Source organism: Macrosteles quadrilineatus, unplaced genomic scaffold (assembly GCF_028750875.1).
Source record: "Macrosteles quadrilineatus isolate MER2022 unplaced genomic scaffold, UCM_ALF_1.0 Scaffold_1__1_contigs__length_201487025, whole genome shotgun sequence".
Lineage (NCBI taxonomy): Eukaryota > Metazoa > Arthropoda > Insecta > Hemiptera > Cicadellidae > Macrosteles > Macrosteles quadrilineatus.
In genome coordinates, this window is record NW_026542594.1 from 12,540,973 (window position 1) to 12,556,717 (window position 15,745).

Consider the following 15,745-nt stretch of genomic DNA (forward strand, 5'->3'; position numbering starts at 1 on the left):
TGATAAACTGTTAAACTATTTATTTTATTTTATGGAAAATCTACATTCGACGACCTATCAAACGACACCTTGGACATGGTGATTGGTTGCGTGACAGTTTACAAACAACTGTCATTATGTTTATGTTAAACATATAGATAGCTAGACATGCTTTAATTAATCAGCTAATGTTACTATCGCTATTCTACTAGTAGCGAGTGCACTTAAAGGATATACTACTGCAATGTACCAGATCTTGCCAACTTGGTATTTTAACCGTTAAGTAAAAAATGCAAATTATCTTCTAAACTATATGGTAGTCATACCACAATTACAATTAAAGTATTAAATTTTATCTGGGTTACTAGTATTTTTAAGTACTTGATAACAATAATCGGTTACGAAGAAAATAAACTAATCCTTTAAAATTGCCATGATATTCTTATGAAGAGTAAGGAAAATGATTTAATTTGCTTGTTTATGGATACATATTTATCGATATTGGCAAATTTATTTATTACATAATAAGATATCAACATTTTACAAAAATATAAACACGATATTACGCTCTATGAGTGGCCTTCCAGATAATACACATACTACGTGCACCTATTAGAACCCCAATGTTGAATGGTCGTTTATATTGACAAGCAGAGAGTATTATCAAAACTGGTGTAGTGGTGGTCCAGGGGGCAGCAGGATGAAGATGTTCAGAAGTCGAGAACCTTGGTAGGGCGGGGCCCAGGCCCAGGGTCCGACATTGGCCTTGGGGGCTTCTATATAAACTGACTTTGACTTCGAAACATCATGGTCTCATTCTGCCTCACAGACACATCATCATGAAGTGCTTTGTAAGTAGATCCTCCCCAGTTTAAAGTTTTACACTTATTTAACAATGTAGGTTGCTCCTTTTTGATAATTTGATATTTGATAATTTAACAGTTTTTTTATCTAGATTTATTGACTAAACCCGCGAATTATTTTTTCGTCGTGGTATTTTTCTTATTTTTCTTTACTTATATTATTATTTTACATTTAGATACGTGTATTAATACGAAATCGGATTCGTATTGCCATTTATACCAATATATTTGATAAATAAATAGGTCTTATAAACATATTAACTTATTGTTCTTTTTTTATTTTTTCATCATTTAAAGACGTGTCTCAATATAAAATGCTATCGGGTTTGTATAGCCACTTTTACCAACATATTTCTTAAATCACAATAGGTCAGATAATATTTATTAGGGCTTATAACAGCGCCACTTCAATTTAAACATGCGAGAAGCTTATGCCATGCTTCTTTAAACACAATTTCTAAAAAACAATTTTTTATTTACCTACGACAACATTTCACATTTTTTAGGTTTTACATTTTGGCAAATCTTTTGTGAAAATAAGCTTTAGATTTTGAATGCAAATGGTTATCCTCAATTATAAACTTGTCATTCATAGATACGCTATTAACAATTGTTTTGATAATTTTAATAACAAGACACATGTTTTATTCTTGCTCATAGATTAAATTTTAAATTCAACACGGTAATTTCGTTCGTAAAACCACGGTGATAAACACTAACTAAAATGTTTTTTTTTATAAAATAATATAAGCCAGGACCTAGGATTTTAAGATTAAACGTAATTTTAGTAAAAACGATTTTATTAAGATTAAATATTTCATCGTTTTATTTTGCAGCTTTTGTCGTTATTATTAGCTTTTGTATCACGCTAACATTCTTATGAATTTAAATGGCAATGTGGCGAAACTCTGTCGGTGGATTTGATTGTAATCCACAAAAGTGCATACAATGGTAAATATTTTATTTAACACCAAAAATGAATACTCAGCTGTTCAAAATTAAAAAGGTAAAATGTTGAAGGTACAGGTCAAAATCTGAAATCAATATAGATTTATTTCTTTTTATACTAGCTGCTGTACCTGTGCTTCGCCACGTCAATATGCACATTGCACAATTCCGCCTACTCTATACAACATAAAGACGGATTATTTTATTTTATTTTATTACTAGCTGCTGTATCTGTACTTCGCAACAGGAGGATGTACTGTACCACCTATCCAAACACTTGTTAAGTAGTTCGAGTTTATAAAAAAAGTCCCCACATTTATACATAATGTATAATAAAAAACTATTTAATATTATTATATAGTATTAAATATTTAGTATTATATAGTATTTAATATAGTGTTATTTAATTGTCCTACTGTTTACATTTAAAATATATCAATACCATAATTTACATATCCTACGATTATATAATCTTTCTTTATTTCCATACTCCAGGACAAAGTTAAAGAATAAATAAACCTACCCCATGGTGTTAAATATTTTATTTAATTTATTTGAATCATATATCTAAATTTTGAAATAAGCATTTACTAGTTCTTAATTGGTTACATTGAAATGTCAACGCAAAGGTAAACAAAGATTGCGGATTTTCTCTTGCTTCCATGGAGATTGTTTCCATGGAGGGATGTGATTAGTAGGTCTATGGCATTCCTAGATTATGTGGACCATCTGTGTTCTTAATTTTGGCTGTATCGGTTTATTATTTAACCGTGGCAGCCGCACAGACAGACATGCATATAGAAAGACAGACAGACAGACAGACCCAACCTCAATTTTCTGAATTATGTTACTGCCCTGGATACTTAGATATCATATAAATGATTAAATAAATATTTTCCTACAATTTATGTATTTACTTTTTGTTTGTTTTCAATCATGGTTCGGAAAATAACATTTTTTTTCTTTTCTTTTTTTTGCAAATAAGCAGGGTTGCATACCCTCTCATAAGACGATGGGTCGCGACGCAGAGCATGTTCACTAAAATTTGTTTTCTATAACACTAAGACATTTTAATGCAAACCCCATGATACAAATAACTAAGTGTAATGCAGTTTTTATAACATAGCTTAAACATATTATCAGCTAAAATAAAAGAAAACTTATAATGCAAACCAACGTAAATTATGAGCATTATAGTATATTAAATTGTCCTCTGTGTTACAGATCGCTGTTGCTCTGCTAGTCGCCGCCGTCGCCGCCACCCCCGCCGTACCTCTGGACACCCCTGAGGTGGCTGCCGCTAAAGCTGCGCACTTTGCTGAGTACAACAAGGCAGCTGCTGCCGCTGGAGCCCCTGGATACGCTTACCCCTACGCTGCCTACCCCTACAGCTATGGCTACCCTTACAGCTACGCCGCCTACCCCTACAGCACCTACGCCGCCCCAGTCGTGACTCCTCAGGGCTACCTGGCTGACACCCCCGAGGTCGCCGCCGCTAAGGCCGTCCACTTCGCTGAGCACGCTAAGGCCGCCTCCGCCACCGGTGCCTACCCCTACTACGGCTACCCCTACGCATACAGTGGCTACCCCTACGCCTACAGCGGCTACCCATATGCCGCCCCAGTGGTTACCCCCAGTGGATACCTTGCTGACACCCCTGAGGTCGCTGCCGCTAAGGCCGCGCACTTCGCCGAGGTCGCCAAGGCCAAGGCCCTCGCCTAAGCACTATACCGACTGACTCCTGGTGTACATATTCCACCCTCCACTCCTAGGTCAGAGCCAGATCTGCAGAGACCCCAGTTGGGCTTTACCATTCGAGTTACACCTTTACTGTGTAAATTCCAGTCCCGGTTATTTAAATGTGATGTAATTTAAGTCTGTCAATAAAATCTATTTTCCTCAAATAATGTATATTGTTTAACTAACCCCTTTTAAGTGAGTCCTTGCCAACGTTTTGTTTCGAAATTATAGATAATACGAACCTTATTGGATCCCAACCATTGACAAAATAATAAGTATTCATGTTGTCCACAAGTCAAAAAATGCAAGGATGAATCCCATGAATGCTGCGTTGCTCTTACAGAAAAAAGTAAAAGTTACGTATCAACCTCTAAAAATAAATTATCCTAAAATTGGAAAGCTTAACCAATGCTAATGTTCAATATTAGTGCATTCTAGTAAAACATTTGTTCACGTTCACGTTGCCTAATGCTGTGTGATATTTAAAATGAAGTACTATAAATAAGCATTTTTAAAACCTCAATCTTTAACTTAAAACCTCGATCTTAGTCGAAGCTGTTACTATAGTAAAAGACTGTTTATGTATTCTGTACATCTAAATTAAAAAGTCATATGTTTTAATTCGGAGATTTAACAACAGAAATTTTACGGTAAGTTCGAGAAGATCGTGCGCAGACGGGGACGGGAGGCAGAGCCCGAAATACCCAGTCGGCAGAACAAACACATGCACTTGAGCCGTTAATTATACTATTATATTATACTATTACTATTATATATATATATTTTTTTTTAATACTTCTGTCTAAAGTTTTGGAGAAATTAGATATCCAAGCAGAAAACTTGATATCCAGTCGGCAGATCTTAAGAGTAAAATTGCTAAATTTGAAACAAATTTTGATGGTAACACTGTTAAATTAAATGAATTGGAATCTGAAATTTATCACATGGAAATAAAATGTATCATTGAAATTCTCCTGTGCTATTGACACGCTGGCCACAGGAAAAGACAATTACTTTAAACAATCCAGAATCCCAACTATCATTCATACCTGCTGTAGATCCCAAAGCTATAAAAGACAGCCTACCGGAATTTCACAGGAGGTTGTGTGGGTGTGCGAGTGCGAGTCTTTGTTGAAACAAACGTGTATACCGTCAGAAATATATGTGCAGATTGTAAGTCAGCATTTGAGGTGATCGGAAGGTACTTGTTTGCAAATCATTAAGAGTTTACGTCTCGAATACTCGATCAATAAAACATTCTTGACAGATGTTCAGACCATTGGCATGAGAGCCGGGACATTTGTTATTCAAAAGTTACAGTTGTTTAAGAAAATTAATAATGGTGGGAGTACAGTATTGACGAGAGTGTTACGTAGCCTATCCTTATATTGTGAAACTTTTGCATGATAAGATTAGGTCTCTCGTTAAGGTAGCTCAACCAAAATCATTCGACAAGCTCAGAATGTTAAAAATTAAATTCTGCATCATAGCAAAGCTAGATGATGATGTAAAATTTTATTCTTCGTAAATAAGAACTTCGAACAACTATTAGTCCAGGACCTGACTAGGGTTCTGTGTGCATGTCGTGTATAGAGAATTTTGCTTTTGCATTTCAAAATAGGTGTCTTTTAGGAAGTGTTTTCCACTCGGGTGTCAAGTTCGCACCTGGTACGTTTTCGAGCTATGACGTCATCAAAACGGCGGCCATTGATTTTTTTAAATCGTATATTTCGCAAACTATTTGTCGGATCGGAATGAACTTTTTTTGTTTGAAAGATAATTTTAAATGCTACCTGTTTTAAATTTACACATTTGTTGTATGTTTAGTACATTCTTCGTAATTTTGCAAAAACCTGTATTTTTAAATATTTTTGTGTTATTTTTGTTTGTAACGTTTTATTGATACAATTTATCAAAAACCACCAATGAAAAAAGTTGTAGAACGTTTAAAAATCTTTACAAAAATACCAAATTCGATATGTTTTACTCAAAAGATTACGTCAAGAAACTAGATAAATCTCATAAAAACACCAATTTTGGCGCAAAAACGCCTATTAGTCCGGCATCTAGGGCAGTTCGCAAGTCTTATAAAGACATTTTTACCATTCAATGTTGATGTATGTGTCTAAATAAGTCTTTTCAACTCGGGTGTCACGTCTGCACCCACTGCAGTTTCCGGTTATGACGTCATTAAAATGGCGGAAAGGGCTATATTAAAAATAACTATATTTTACATACCATGTATCGGATCGGAATGAACTTTTGTTTGTTTGAAAGATAAGTTTACATGCTATCTTTCTTACATTTACACTTTTGATGTATGTTTAGTATATCTTTCGTAATTTTGCAAAAACCTATATTTTTAAACATTTTTGTGTTATTTTTGTCGATAACGTTTTATTGATACAATATATCAGAAATAACTTAAAGACAAAGTTGTAGCACGTTAAACAAGCTTTACAAAAATACCAAATTCGATATGCTTTACTCAAAGGATCACGACAAGAAACTAGAAAATCGTACAAAACAACCTAAATCGGCGCAAAAACCCATATAAATCCGACATCGATGGCTGTGTTCGAATTTCCATTTGCCTGGATTGATTATCAATTAATCTATTAAATTAACATTGTTTAAGAATACCTAGGTTTGCTGCTTAACGGAAACTAATAAAGTGGATTTTTTATTAAATTATTAATAGCTTAGTACTGGATAAATAAATCTAACAATTTTGATCAAAATATATCCATAAACAAGCCAACTACTACAGTTACAATATTGTCCAAAAGAATAACATTGGAGTTTTAAATGAAAAATGTTTTTATTTTCTCAGTAACCAATAACCGTTCAAAAACACTTTTACCGTTCAAAAAACATAGGTACTCTAAAACAATGTTAATTTAATATATTAATTGAAAATCAATCCAGGCACTTAAAAACACTTCTTTAGACACATACATCAACATTGAATGGTAAAACTGTCTATATATGACTCGAACACAGCCATCGATGTCGGATTTATAAGCGTTTTTGCGCCGAATTAGGTTGTTTTGTACGATTTTTCTAGTTTCTTGACGTGATCCTTTGAGTAAAGCATATCGAATTTGGTATTTTTGTAGAGCCCTTTTAACGTGCTACAACTTTGTCTTTAAGTTATTTCTGATATATTGTATCAATAAAACGTTATCGACAAAAATAACACAAAAATGTTTAAAAATATAGGTTTTTGCAAAATTACGAAAAATGTACTAAACATACAACAAAAGTGTAAACGTAAGAAAGATAGCATGTAAACTTATCTTTCAAACAAAAAAATGTTCATTCCGATCCGATACATGGTATGTAAAATATAGTTATTTTTAATATAGCCCTTTCCGCCATTTTAATGACGTCATAACCGGAAACTGCAGTGGGTGCAGACGTGACACCCGAGTTGAAAAGACTCATTTAGACACATACATCAACATTGAATGGTAAAACTGTCTTTATAAGACTTGCGAACTGCCCTAGATGCCGGACTAATAGGCGTTTTTGCGCCAAAATTGGTGTTTTTATGAGATTTATCTAGTTTCTTGACGTAATCTTTTGAGTAAAACATATCGAATTTGGTATTTTTGTAAAGATTTTTAAACGTTCTACAACTTTTTTCATTGGTGGTTTTTGATAAATTGTATCAATAAAACGTTACAAACAAAAATAACACAAAAATATTTAAAAATACAGGTTTTTGCAAAATTACGAAGAATGTACTAAACATACAACAAATGTGTAAAATTAAAACAGGTAGCATTTAAAATTATCTTTCAAACAAAAAAAAGTTCATTCCGATCCGACAAATAGTTTGCGAAATATACGATTTAAAAAAAATCAATGGCCGCCATTTTGATGACGTCATAGCTCGAAAACGTACCAGGTGCGAACTTGACACCCGAGTGGAAAACACTTCCTAAGACACCTATATTGAAATGCAAAAGCAAAATTCTCTATACACAACATGCACACAGAACCCTAGTCAGGTCCAGGACTATATGACTCCTTTAAATGTTATAAATGTGGGTAAAAGGGCTCGTGGTCTGAAAAACTAGACCAGAGCGTTCTAAAGGCCCATATAGGGTGAGAACAGCTTTAGAAGTGTGTACAAGTCCCAACATTATCAGTCAGAAAAATATATATTGGTCAGATGATTAGTGAGAGTGTGAGTTATCACCCCCACCCAGCAATTAGTTTACAGATTGGTGACAAATATTATACTATAGTCCTTGATATTCAAGCATCACATTCGTTTATTGGCATGGCGGTTGTGAAATTGTTAACTCCGTTTTGTCCAGACTGTTGTCAAAGGAGCAGTACGGAATATAAATTACAAAATCGGAGAATTTACTTTTCAAACTATTCCGGTAAAAGTGATTAAGGATTTACAATACAAAAAAAATCATATTAGGACATGATTTACTCGTCAAATACGGTGTGCTGATAGATTTTACAGCAAATGAAATCTTTTTTGGCATTAAAAATAGAGTTAGATTAGGATGTTTAGAGGACAAACACTTTGATTTGGGAGTAGCATTAGAAAATTAAGTGTTTGATGAACTGAAAGTAGAAATATTGGATTTCAATAAAAGGAAAGACCTGAGTTATTTACTCAGTATATTTCCAGAGGTTTTTAATTACATACATAATTTGGTTCACTACTACGGTATAACATAAGATCTATTGTAAGGATAACACTACAGTTAGACTGAAACATTATCCTCCTAACCCGGACCAACGGAAGTTTGTCATAGAAAAAGCAAAGGCAATGTAAAATCAAGGGTTAATTGAAGGATGGCTTCGCCAATAGCATTACCCTAAAAGAAGATCGGAGGGTGCAGGTTGTGTGTGGATTTACATCAGGTAAGTTATACAACAATATCTGGTGCTCACCCAATGCCTGACCGGCTGCATCTGATGAGGCAAGTTAGTAGGGCCAAATTATTCAGCATTTTGGATTTGAATTCTGTCAAATTTTAATAGTGCATTCCAAGGAGTACCACAAGGTAAGACGACCACTTGAAAGATCAAGAATTAAGTACAAAGACCAAACAAAGACATTTTCAGACTGGGATCTACATTAGAAGAGGCGGGGAATAGAAGAGAAATGGAGGCCAGCATCATCTTAAAGTTTCAGTGACCATGGAGGTAAGATAAGGTATGGTAAGTGATAGTATACAATGGGAGGTTTTATGTAGCTACTCTACTCAAAACGGATGGGTTTTACAGTAGCTTTGCCTGAAATACAAATCTTTGTAGATCACACTAAATTATACCTTCCCATACGAACCGCGGGATGCTAACTGCTCTGTTACCTAACTAGTACAACTGACTTCCCGAGTGTATCAACCACAATAAACAAAATTCCCAGGTTGACCAATTAAGATCAGGTTGAGTGTTCCATATCTGTGTAGGTCACCTGACCTTGAGCGCTCCTCCTGGTATATAATCTAACTCGGGGGATGGAAGTGGAAATCGTTTCTGACCTTAGCGAGGAACACAGAAAGCCATGAAGTTTTTTGTGAGTATTATTTTTACAAGAGCATAGGAGTAAAATTAAGATTTTTATTATTTGGATGTTTATAGTTAAATATTGATTTTATATGTAGGCCTATGTTTTCGTTTTTGAAAATGGTTTAATATACATTACACCTAATTTTTCAAATTTACTACATTGAATGGTAATTATATATGTTTTCAATATTTGTTCAGGAAATAAATGATGATAAACTGGCAGTTTTATAAACGTAAATCCAAATGTCGTGATATTTTGTTAGAATGAAAGCATTTTCAAAATATTTCCTGAACGTTCCTTAACGACATTCATATACTCATGCTATTGAACATAGGCCCCTATAGATACGGTTAATTTGTTTTATTACTAGCTGCTGTACCCGTACTTTGCAACTGGAGGATGTACTATATGCTATTAACTAAATCCTAACACTTGTTAAGTAGTTCGAATTTATAAACAAAAAGGCACCACATTTATACAAAAAAGTATTAACTACATTGTAATTGTCATACTAATTACATGGAAGTATATCGATACATTATTATCATAACTTAGACACTTTAATAAATCGAAAGCAGAGCCTGGGTTGATACAGTGACGGTTATAGAATATTTTTTTAATTCCATATTCAATGAAGTAGTTTTAGAAAAATAATTTATGACAAAGTTTTAAAATAAATAAACGTACCACATAGTTGTGAAATATATGATTGTGTCTGATTATATTAATTTATGGTTCAGCCGTCTGAAATTGTGTAATAAGCATTTGACAGTTCTTATTTAAACATTGTGAGTTTTCTTATGCTGCTGTGGAGACCAATTAATATTTAATTTTGAAAAGTTCCTCTCAAAAATGTTGACATCCGAGGGGCGTATCCCGAGAGGAACACAGGGAAGTGAATAAGCGTAAGAGATTCCTAGATACGTAGACCATATTGTGCTTAATTTTGAATCTACAGGTTTAGTTTTTTTAGGCATGACAGCTGCCCAGACAGACATACAGACAGACCACCTCAATTTTATAATAGTTTAGATAGATATATAAATTAACATGTATTGCATAAACCACCACGTAATTAATGATGAACTTTTTAATTTTATAAATCTAAACCTTTATGGACGTAGTTTCAGTTAAATATTAAACCGTTTTCATGTGGCATTAGTCCGAAATAAAATATTTTTCATCTTAATACTCCTGCAATAAAGAAAATTAACACTTAGAACTTAAAAACTGTTGTTCTTCCAAACATTTAGGCCTAATCAAATTTTAAAAATAATAATAACTTAAACTTTCTACTTATTGGAGCACAAAAAGAATTTTCAAATCCTCAGTCCTTTTAAAGTAAAGAAATGCTTTGTGATAATTAAAATCAAAAAAACAAAAACAAAAGGAAAGATAAAAGGTATTGTCAACATAATTCCCTTTGTGAAGCTGGAAAACCCCTTTTTCACTAGGAGTAGGGTATCATTTGATGGAAATTCAGAAGAGATTTGAATTGATAGCAAATCAATCCAAAATGGGTAATCATTTTTGGACATCATCGTTTAACATTAACGTACGTTGAGTATAAAACTTTGAAAATCCCAAAATCCTAATGTCTTACACAAGACCTAAGTTTTTGTGTACCTTTGCTAAAAAAAATAAACAACTTTGTGTGTACGACCATTGATAGAAATGCTTGAACGAATAAAAAAGGTAAATTCGTTGAAGTAAATTGGGACACAAAGTCATATAAAAATAAGGCATGCATATTGCATCATACGTATGGTGGATAGAGGAGCCAATAAAATTCATTACAAGAATAAAAAGCAAACGGGAAAAAAATTGGATATTGTCCTTATGATCATATATATACTAATTCATTGATTAAGTATACGTGTTATAGAAATAGTAGAAGAAAAAAAGATATATATATTTACACTGTATACATTTACATACGTCTTTGTACTGTCAACAGATAGTTCTTACACTCGCAGTAGCGGTCCAGGCCCAGAGCTTCATCCCCCAAGACACCCCAGCTGTCGCCACCGCCAAAGCCGCCCACTACGCTGAGTATGCTAAAGCAGCCGCCCGTGTAGGAGCTCCTCTCCCAGAAGTGTACAGGACTGTCGTCTACATCCCTCCCTCCTTCGCCCCCGCCCCCGTCGTCACTCCTGAGGGCTTCATAACCGACACCCCAGAGGTCGCCGCCGCTAAGGCCGCCCATCTAGCTGAGGTCGCTAGAGCCACGGCCGCCGCCCCCGCCGCTGCCCCCGCTGCTTACCCGTATGCAGAGTATTACCGTGCCTACTACAACTACTACTACCCCAGTCTCACACGCTCCATCTACTCAGGTCACCAGGCCGTGCCTACCGTGCTGCCTAGTGGATACCTCGCTGACACCCCCGAGGTGGCTCACGCCAAGATCACCCACCTCTACAAGCTCTACCAGGAGTCCGCACGTCTTTGATTTGTTTGTATATATAACAACGAACCAGTGATTTATTGAAGCACAATACTGTGTTATTATATTGTATATTATGTAAATAGAACTTAGCTTTGATGGTCAATCATGTTTGAATGCCCTTTTTTCTCTAAAATATAGAGAAATTTCCATAGTGTAATAAAGTAAAAGATATTTTACCCCTTGGTAATTATAGCACAGTGAATGCAACTGAGTGTGGGGGGGGGCTTTGCTTTTGAATTTACAATTAGTTTGATTTTCTCTGTAACCAAAATCTGTACATAAACATTTCAATGTACTAAATGATTTGTTTTTAATCTCTAATGGCCAGAGAGGAATTTTTAAGTTTTATGTTTTCAGAGTAAAAAAGTTCATTAAAACAATTTTTACTCCTATAAACCTCCCATAAAACCCCCTTTCCAATCACCTATCATGCTGGTTCGCAAACTCGTTTCAATAAACGTAGGTGTTTTGTTTGTGCCAAATTTAATCGAAATCGGATGGCTATTGGGATATCAAAACAAAAAAGAGCATCGGTCCAGGATCCAGGAAAATTGGTTCCTTATAATCTGAAAGGCGACCTTGAGATGATAAAAACAAAATTTTTAATGAAACATTATAACAATCATGTTAAAGATATGAACAAATCAGGCATTTTTCAAATAAAATGTTCAGACTGTAAAAAATCCTACATTGGCCAAACATGCCGTAGCTTTAAGAAAAGGTCCCAGGAACATATACAAGCATTAAAATCAGGTAACAAAACGACAATGAAATCAAATGTTTCAGAGCACCTAATCAAAACGCGACATGGGTACAAAAATATAAATAAAAACTTAGAAATTCTGGAATATGAAAAGAATAAAACAAAACTAAATGTCACAGAAGTTTTTCACATATACACAAATTACATAAGATTTTCTCAAAATTTATTGAATACCATGAACATCAACAAAACAAATCTGATATTAGAAAAAATCCTACAGTTAAAAAAACAGAAATATTATACAATATACGCACAAATAAAACAAAGAATTAATCAAGTTCCTCTAAATTCTAAGTTAGCTTAACATATGACTACTGGTATATTTATTCCTTTCATTATTTATTGTTGTATTTGTATAAAATGTAAACATGACTATGACCAAAGTGTTGAATTAGTCGTTTGATAATTAAAATTAATTTAAAAAGGTGCTAATGTTTTTATAATGTTTTCAATTGTTTATATAGTAGTAGCCATAATCACAATAATACTTAAATATATTACAAATATATTTATAATATATATAATATTATTTATATACACAGTGTGGTAGAATAGTCCTGGACGGTTGAATATATTTGTTACCAATATAGATAAAGTAATGATACTTGGTCTATAAATAATAGCTATAAATGCTATTTAAATAGGAAATAGATCTGGAAATTTTCAGGGTATATTTTAGTAAAAATCCAGCCAGTTAAATGGAAATTCGCTTTGTCTGCAGGTTTGCTGTTGTGGGGGTGTACTGTACCATATGGACTGACAAGAGCTATGTTGGTTGAACAAAATAAAAATAAAAATTAAACAAAAGGATTGTCACGACATGTGTTTATAACAAGCCATCAACAGTATACTAGCACATATACAAATTACAGTACAAAGGGAAAAACATCAGTTGTAACAAGCAAAGATATAGCAAAATTATATAAGCAGAGCATAAGATAAGCAAAGATTACACAAAAGATTACTTGATAAAGAAGAAAATAGCTCCGATCAAATACTGATTATATTATTTAGCCCTCTTCCACCAAAACCTAATTCCTGAAGTACTGAGGCAATCCAAGTAAACTAATTACAACTGGGGATTTTGTTTTGCATCCAACTATTACCGTAGGAGAAAAAAAATAGAATCTCAATTTCTTTATAAGTAGTAGTGAAAAGGCCAAAAAATCGTTGTCACAAGCCATTTTGAAACTAATATAATTTTCTTTATATCATATTTTTCTGCTCAGGTTGCAATGACTAGAGACTAAAACTATTCTGTGCGAACTTAAACAAGCAAGATCATAAAAGTGTATCCTATTATTGTTTAATTGCATACTCATACATTACAGAGATGTAACTATTTCAGCGATCACATGTATATGGTTTCTAATGAAAATGTGTTTGGTAAATGTCTGTTTACGATGTTGTTTTAACGATTAAACCCAAATAACCCCAACCAAGCAAAGCTTGGTCCCCCGGTACTAGTATTTTATTGGAACACTTCCAACCTTATCTTTTTTCCTTAAAGAAGCAACACACAACTATTTAATTTTGTTTACATTCTGTTTAAAATTAATAACCATATGTTTTCATTACTAACAAGCATGATAACCAAAATGAAATTATTTATAAAAGCTAGTCATTTCAATTCAATTCAATTCCATTCAATATTTATTTATTCATTAAAGCACAAAATACATCAATGGTGTCATTCTCTTACATGTTTTTATATTACAATGTTCTTACATTCTATGGATACAAAGTTCTTAAAATCTAACATAAGTTTACACAAATTAAAAAGTAACACTTCTTCCAAAATTCTAAAGTTCATCGGGGGAGTAGAATACCTTGTTGATGAGAAATGTTTTAAGACCCCTCTTAAATCCCACCATGCTTATTGCCGATTTAATTTAATTTGGAATTTTGTTGTAATATTTGGAGCCGGTTTAACTTGGTTTTTTACTGTAAAGTTCTAATCTGTGGCAGTTTAAAGCAATGTTGGTTTTGTTTCCGGTACTGCAGTGGTGGTATTCACCAGTTAACCCCAGTTGAGAAAATCTGTTATTAACATAATATATAACTGTCTTTTCAATTTCCTCTTCAGAATTAGCGGTAACTGAAAGATTTACATCGTCTGCTTAAAGGTAAATTTTGCTGGATTTAGTCAGCCCTGGTAGGTTTGTAACATATCAAATAAATAGAAGGGGACCCAATAAATAGAAGATCCCTGTGGTACACTATGTTTAATAGTTATAATTGTTAACTTATAAGTAATTTTCATTTGATTATTGAATTAGATAGTTTCTACAAATTGTTTTCTATTACATATGTATGATTCTAGCCATTGAAGAGATGTATTTTTATTCCGATGCTAGACAATTTATTTAAAAGTAGATTGTGGTTTATAGAGTCAAATGCATTGGTTAAATCCATGAAAATACCAAGAGCCTTTTGTTTTTCATCTAAACAATCAATAACTGACTCTATAAACTCTATAAACTATAAACTACTATTTAAAGCCAGTAAACATGGTATATATCTAACAGGCATCACACAAACTTTGCCCTATTACTTATTGTGTTTATAAAACATGTTATATATTTTACCTACGACCTTTAAAGTTTCCGTTTCGGTTCAGTTCTTAGAATTGAAAAGTTTCTCATAACTGCATTGTTTACATTCATAATAGCATAGATTACCCATAAAAACACGGGTAACGGACCAATAAGGTACTAGGATTGAGAGAGAAGAAGTAAAATTGTAATGATTCGAACTTCAACTAACCAGCTGTTCAGACAAATTTAATTGTTAAGTGTTGAAATTAGTGTTTGGTACAATGTTTCTTTGCACCACTGTCAGTGGCGTAGTGATTTTTAACACTAAGAGGCGGTTTGGGAACTCGAGCCCAGATAGTACGCGCCTAACTTTAGTCTTCGGACCAAAAACAACTTTCGAGTAAAAAGCTTTAGACACTCGAGTTTGGAGCTCTACAGAAAAGTAACCTAACTAACAAAGAAAAACACGTAGTATATATACAATTTGTTTTATTCTACGTATTCCTGTGAAAACAAAGAAATGTTAGCTGGTTTAGGAAATCTTTTATGACAGTCGGAAGGTAAAAACTCCCTGTTTTTAGAGTATCAAAAACCATCTTACGACTTTGAAAATTCGTAAAATGTAAACTACACCTCAGAATGTTATCTAACTTTAATAGAATACATAAAGTTTTTTTAGTGAATTTCCCATATAGGGAATAAGCTATTTTAGGTTTATGTTGTTCAAAATAAACCAAAAATCATGCAGGAAATAATTTAACGAAAGATTATTTGGTTTTTGTTTTTAATGTTAAATGCAATAAAAATATGGACCCTAAATAGAAAAAATAGCAACCGCATACGTACCCCCCATTACCCAACTTCTACGAAAGGGTAAAAATATAGTAAACAAAACATAAAAAACTGCAAATAGCTCTCAGTCAT

General features: G+C 33.4%; 1 protein-coding gene across 1 annotated transcript; it reads left to right on the forward strand.

Moving 5' to 3' along the window:
- Nucleotides 1–739: 739 nt before the first annotated feature.
- On the forward strand, nucleotides 740–11,539 carry LOC128994617 (cuticle protein 18.7-like). Its single transcript, XM_054419289.1, has 3 exons — nucleotides 740–830; nucleotides 3,015–3,506; nucleotides 11,033–11,539. The coding sequence occupies exons 1-3, from the start codon at nucleotides 819–821 to the stop codon at nucleotides 11,522–11,524; spliced, it is 996 nt and encodes a 331-aa protein (XP_054275264.1). The 5' UTR covers nucleotides 740–818; the 3' UTR covers nucleotides 11,525–11,539.
- Nucleotides 11,540–15,745: the final 4,206 nt, after the last annotated feature.

What these genes read in the sequence shown, in the direction of transcription:
- LOC128994617 (XM_054419289.1), top strand. An exon ending in TCGCCAAGGCCAAGGCCCTC is followed by an intron (nt 3,507 to 11,032) that starts GCCTAAGCACTA and finishes TACTGTCAACAG; the next exon opens with ATAGTTCTTACACTCGCAGT.